The sequence below is a fragment of the Chrysochloris asiatica genome, unplaced genomic scaffold, assembly GCF_000296735.1.
Source record: "Chrysochloris asiatica unplaced genomic scaffold, ChrAsi1.0 scaffold00520, whole genome shotgun sequence".
Taxonomy (NCBI): Eukaryota; Metazoa; Chordata; class Mammalia; order Afrosoricida; family Chrysochloridae; genus Chrysochloris; species Chrysochloris asiatica.
Window position 1 is genome coordinate 530,625 of NW_006409038.1, and position 5,223 is coordinate 535,847.

A 5,223-nucleotide genomic window follows, 5' to 3' on the forward strand; every position below is an offset into this window, starting at 1 on the left:
ATTTAACTGTTCCGGATGATCTTCTTAGAAGACACTGTTTTGATTGGACTTTTTTCTTTGAAGGAGTCCTGGTGTGGCACTGTGGGTTAATGTGCCAGACTGCAAAGCTGTTTGAACTGCAAGGTCGGCGGTTCAAGCTCACCAGTTGCTCCTCGGAAACCCTGTATAGGGTCGCTATGGGTCAGATCTGACTCAATGGCACTTAACAACAACAAAAGAGACTAAGATAAGTTTATTAATAAGAGAACTTGTCTTAAGCCATCCATTGATCATAATATATGCTTATACATGTTTTGCTTGGAATAAATTCCTACATGTATGAACTGTAACACTAGTTGCAATATTTTTGTTACCTACCCTTGAATTTGTATAATTAAGAGGCAAGGACCAATCATTAGCTTCTCCTTCTGTGTTTCCAGGGTGAACTGAGAATATTATGGATCAAAAAAACACCACCAGAGTCACAGAATTTATCCTTCTAGGGTTTCAGAATGAGAAAGAAATAGAATTTCTCCTCTTTGTTGTATTCCTTCTTATGTACATGACATCTCTGATTGGCAACACCATGATTATCCTACTAGTGTGTTTTGACTATCATCTACATTCACCAATGTACTTCTTTGTAGCCAACCTTTCCTTCATTGAGGTTACTATCACCTCTACTGTGGTCCCAAAGATGTTAGTCAACACTTTTTCACTCAACAAAACAATATCTTTTTTGGGATGTCTCATACAGTCTATCTTCTACTTCCTCCTGGGATCTGCAGAATTCTTCATATTGGGTGTTATGTCCTTTGACAGATATGTTGCCATCTGTAACCCACTAAGATATGCCATCATCATGAACAGACAGACATGTATACTCTTGCTTCTGGGATCCTATGTGGGTGCTTTTTTGTCAATGTTGGGGCCATCTGTCTTAACTGCCCCTATGATATTTTGTGGGCCAAATAAAATCCATCATTTCTTCTGTGACAGAGCCCCAATGCTAAAGCTAGCCTGTACAGATATTTCTTTGGCTGAGTTTGCCGACTTCATCTCCTCTGCTGTGTTGCTCTTGGGCTCCCTGATTCTCACAGGAGTGTCTTACACTTATATTGTGATTACCATTCTTAGGATTCCCTCTGTCCAAGGACGGCAAAAAGCCTTCTCCACATGTGTCTCCCACGTTACAGTGGTTATACTCTATTATGGGAGCTCCATCTTCCTCTATGTCCGGCCCAAAAAAGGTAATGCAGTGGACATTAACAAATTTGCCACAGTACTGAATACCATTATAACACCCATGCTGAACCCTTTCATCTACAGCCTCCGGAATGAGAGAGTCAAAGAATCCTTGAGAGATATCTTCAATAAGTATGTAGGTATACTAACAAATGTAAGATCCCAAAAATGATGTTTTAAGAGATATAAGATGTTGCATGCCTGACAGCAATTCATTCTTAATCATGTGATTATTTAAAGGCTCGAGTTTTCATTTATGCATCCTCTAATGTCACAACTCACTGGTAACTTTTTTTTTTTTTTATTTCAAGCAAGCACATCTTTTTTGTTTTGTTTTGTTTTACAAATAGAGTTCTTTTAGAAGGAAATATGATAGACAGTTTGATGATCATGTTTGAAATAATTACAAATCATTACATTATATAATTACATTAGTTTTTAAAATGTAATTTAAATTATAGAATGATCTGCTCAAGGTTATATGTCTCTTACAGTATACAGAAGTTATGTTTCTGCTTTTATATCATCAAGTCTGAGGGTCACTCTACCTGGAATTTACCAGAACTTACACACCTTTACTAATAATGCAGAGAAGGGAAAGCTAACAGTATCAAATAAGATAAGTCTATTCATAATACTAAAACATACTAGAAAAGTCTCTAACTAATAAATTTAACCAACAAAAGTTTTATATAAACAGATGTTTTAAGTTTAACATGACACAAATTTTTTTGACATATTTATATTGCATTATCTTTTCATCATTTGAACAAGTAGCCACAATATGCTAATAAAATGAAAAGTGTGGAAATTAGTACAAGTACAATGTTGAATGTGAAATAAGATCTGCTTTTAATTTACGGAATACAAATTTCACAATAGCTTAGTTTTCTATTTATGAAACATATGATTTTAAAAGAATTCCATTGGGTGAAACAAGTTTAGTAAAATGTGCAAAACATAAAGATACTCATTTTGCATAGTATAGCTTTGTCGGAAAGGATCTCTGATAGAAAAGTGGTTGTGAGTCAGGCTGCTAACAGCAAGGGGAGCATTTCGAAATTACCAGTGACTCCAAGAGAGAAAAGTAAAGCTTTCTGCTCCAGTAAATATTTCCAGCCTCCGAAACCTGTACAGAGTCACTATGAACCAACTCCATGGCACACCACCACCACCACTACCACTTTTGTCTGATCTTTTTGGACTCTCCATTGTCTATGTATGCCCTGGCCTGTATGCATAGAAAGTAGAATATAGAGATAAATAGTTATTTGAATTTAATTTGCCAATTCTTTCTAGAAAATTTCTAACCAATCAATTCTGATTGCTAATAGCTGCTCATACTCTCTATAACTGTGACTTAACATCTTGGCTCTCCATCATCTAAAAATGGTAATAATTAATATTATTTTCCATGTCCCTTCTCAGAAATCACACTTTCATGTCAGATCTAGGGTTCTAACTCATTTCTGTAGAATAGGGGTGGGGAAATTTTTTTCTGCCAACAGTCATTTGGATATTTATGTTGTTGTTAGGTGCCATCAAGTTGGTACCGACCCATAGCAACCTTATGCACAGCATAATGAAACACTGCCCAATCCTGACCCAACCTCACTACTGTTGCCACGCTTGAGTCCATGGATGCTGCCACTTGGCCAATCCATATCATTGGGGGTTTTCCTCTTTTTCTCTGACCTTCCACCTTACCAAACATGATATCCTTCTCCAGCAACTGTTCCCTCCTGACAATATGGCCAAAGTATGAGAGATGAAGTGTGGCCATCTTGGTCCCTAAGGAGCACTCTGGCTACACTTCTTCCAAAATGGATCTATTGGTTCTTTTGGCAGCCCACGGCACTTTCAATATTCTCCTTCAACACCATAACTCAAAAAGCATCAATTCTTCTAAGGTCTTCCTTATTCACTGTTCAGCTTTCACATGCATATGAAGTTATTGAAAATACCATGGCTTGGGTCAGGTGCACCGTAGTCCTCAAGCTGACATCTTTGCTCTTCAACACTTTAAAAAGTTCTTGTGCAGCAGATTTGCTTAATGCAATATGTCATTTGAGCTCTTGATTGCTGCTTCCATGAGTGTTGATAGTTGTTCCAAGAAGAATGAAGTCCTTGACAACGTCAATCTTTTCTCCTTCAATAATAATGTTGTTTATTGGTCCAGTGGTGAGGATTTTTGTTTTCTTTACATAGAAATGCAATCCATATGGAAGGCTGTGCTCTTTGATATTCATCAGTAAATGTTTTAAGTCCTCTTCACTGTCAGCAAGCAAGGTTGTATCATTTGCATATCACAGGTTGCTAATGAGTCTTCCTCCAATCCCAATGCCATGTTTTCTTCATAGAACCCAGCTTCTCAAATTATTTGCTCAGCATACAGGTTGAATAAGTATGATGAAAGAATACAACCTTGTCACACATCTTTCTTAATTTTAAAACATTCAGTTTTAATGTTTATAGCATCACTTAATATAAATTTACAATGCTATGAAAAAAACTTCTAGATTTATTGAATTGTGACTCCTTCCTGCAGTTGTCTTGGCAGGGCCACCTGAAATGATTTTTGCAGGCCTTTTACTGCCTGTGGGCAGGATGTTCTCCACCCTTGCTGTGGACAATCTACAATGCCTAAACCACTGCTGGACAGTTGATGAAGACATAGAAATTTTCTTCCTAATATAAGCATTGGGATTTTTACATTGCCATGAATATAATATGCAAGTATAATTAGTATTTGTGTAACTGAGCATAAACTATCTGAAGAAAAAATTGATCAAGTGTTAAGTAGACAGATAGATACATAGATAGATACATAGATACATAGATACATAGATACATAGATACATAGATAGATACATAGATAGATAGATGTTGTTCAGTGCTGTAAAGTCAGTTCCGACCCATAGAGACCCTGTATAGGATTTCTGAGGAGCAAGTCGTGAGCTTGAACAGCCAACCTTGCAATTCAAATCAACCTTGTAGTCCAGTGCATTAACCCACAGCACCACAACAGGATGTTGTTGTTAAGTACCGTGGAGTCAATTCCGACTCATAGTGACCCTGCACAGGGTTTCCAAGGCTGTAAATCTTTATGGGAGCAGAACTCCTCATCTTTTTCCCATGGAACCATGGGTAGTTTCGAACTGCCGAACTTGAGGTTAGCAGCCTGATTGGTAACCACTATGCTACCAGAGCTCCTTTAGTCAGATATAAAATAAAAGTTTTGCAGAAAATTCTATTATCTTTTAATTCTATCCTCCTACCAACCTTTTGATGCTCCTTTGTATGTGTGTGCATTCTTATTTTTAAACAGTTTTAAAAAATATTAACTGTTTATATGATTTTAAATTTGGATTACTTATTGCTGAAAATAATATTCTGGGAGAAATTTGGAAATGTCAAAAAATGGTTGCAGATTTTGTTAAAATGAATCACTTATTATATGGCTATGTATGTGTTTAAAACACAAATGCAAAGGAGACATTAGACAAACCAACCAACCAGTGACATGGTAAAAACTTTTCAAAGAATTTTTAAATCTAATTTATCTATGTAAAATTATCCTGAAAAACCTCTAAAAAAATGATATGTTTTTTCACCATTACATTACCATCACTTGAGTGCGAACCACAAGGCCAGTTGTTCAAACCCTTCATCCCCTCCAAGAAATACTATCCTATGTTAATATAAGTTGGAACTGACTCTATAACAATTAAAAGCAACACCATTGATGCTTATGGGTCACAAATTCCTGACTTATTTAATCTTGGCTGTCCATTCTGGAAAAATAAATATCTTTTTTTAAAGAATTAAATTCTATCTCCTGGTCTCTGCAGTTCCACATCCTATCAACCCTAATGACACCGAAGAACTCAGTTTCATAGCTGCATTTGCTACAATCAAATTTTATCCATAGAGAGCTGTCATTGTCCATTTTTTCTACTTTTTGACAGCACTCACAAGGGCATACCATTTCCCCCCACC

The 5,223-nt window shown here is 36.4% G+C and overlaps 1 protein-coding gene across 1 annotated transcript; it reads left to right on the forward strand.

Annotated features, from left to right (window-relative positions):
* Positions 1–787: 787 nt before the first annotated feature.
* Positions 788–1,396, forward strand: LOC102812143 (olfactory receptor 6M1-like). The gene has a single exon (XM_006877532.1). It carries the CDS (start codon positions 788–790, stop codon positions 1,394–1,396), a length of 609 nt encoding a protein of 202 aa, XP_006877594.1.
* Positions 1,397–5,223: the final 3,827 nt, after the last annotated feature.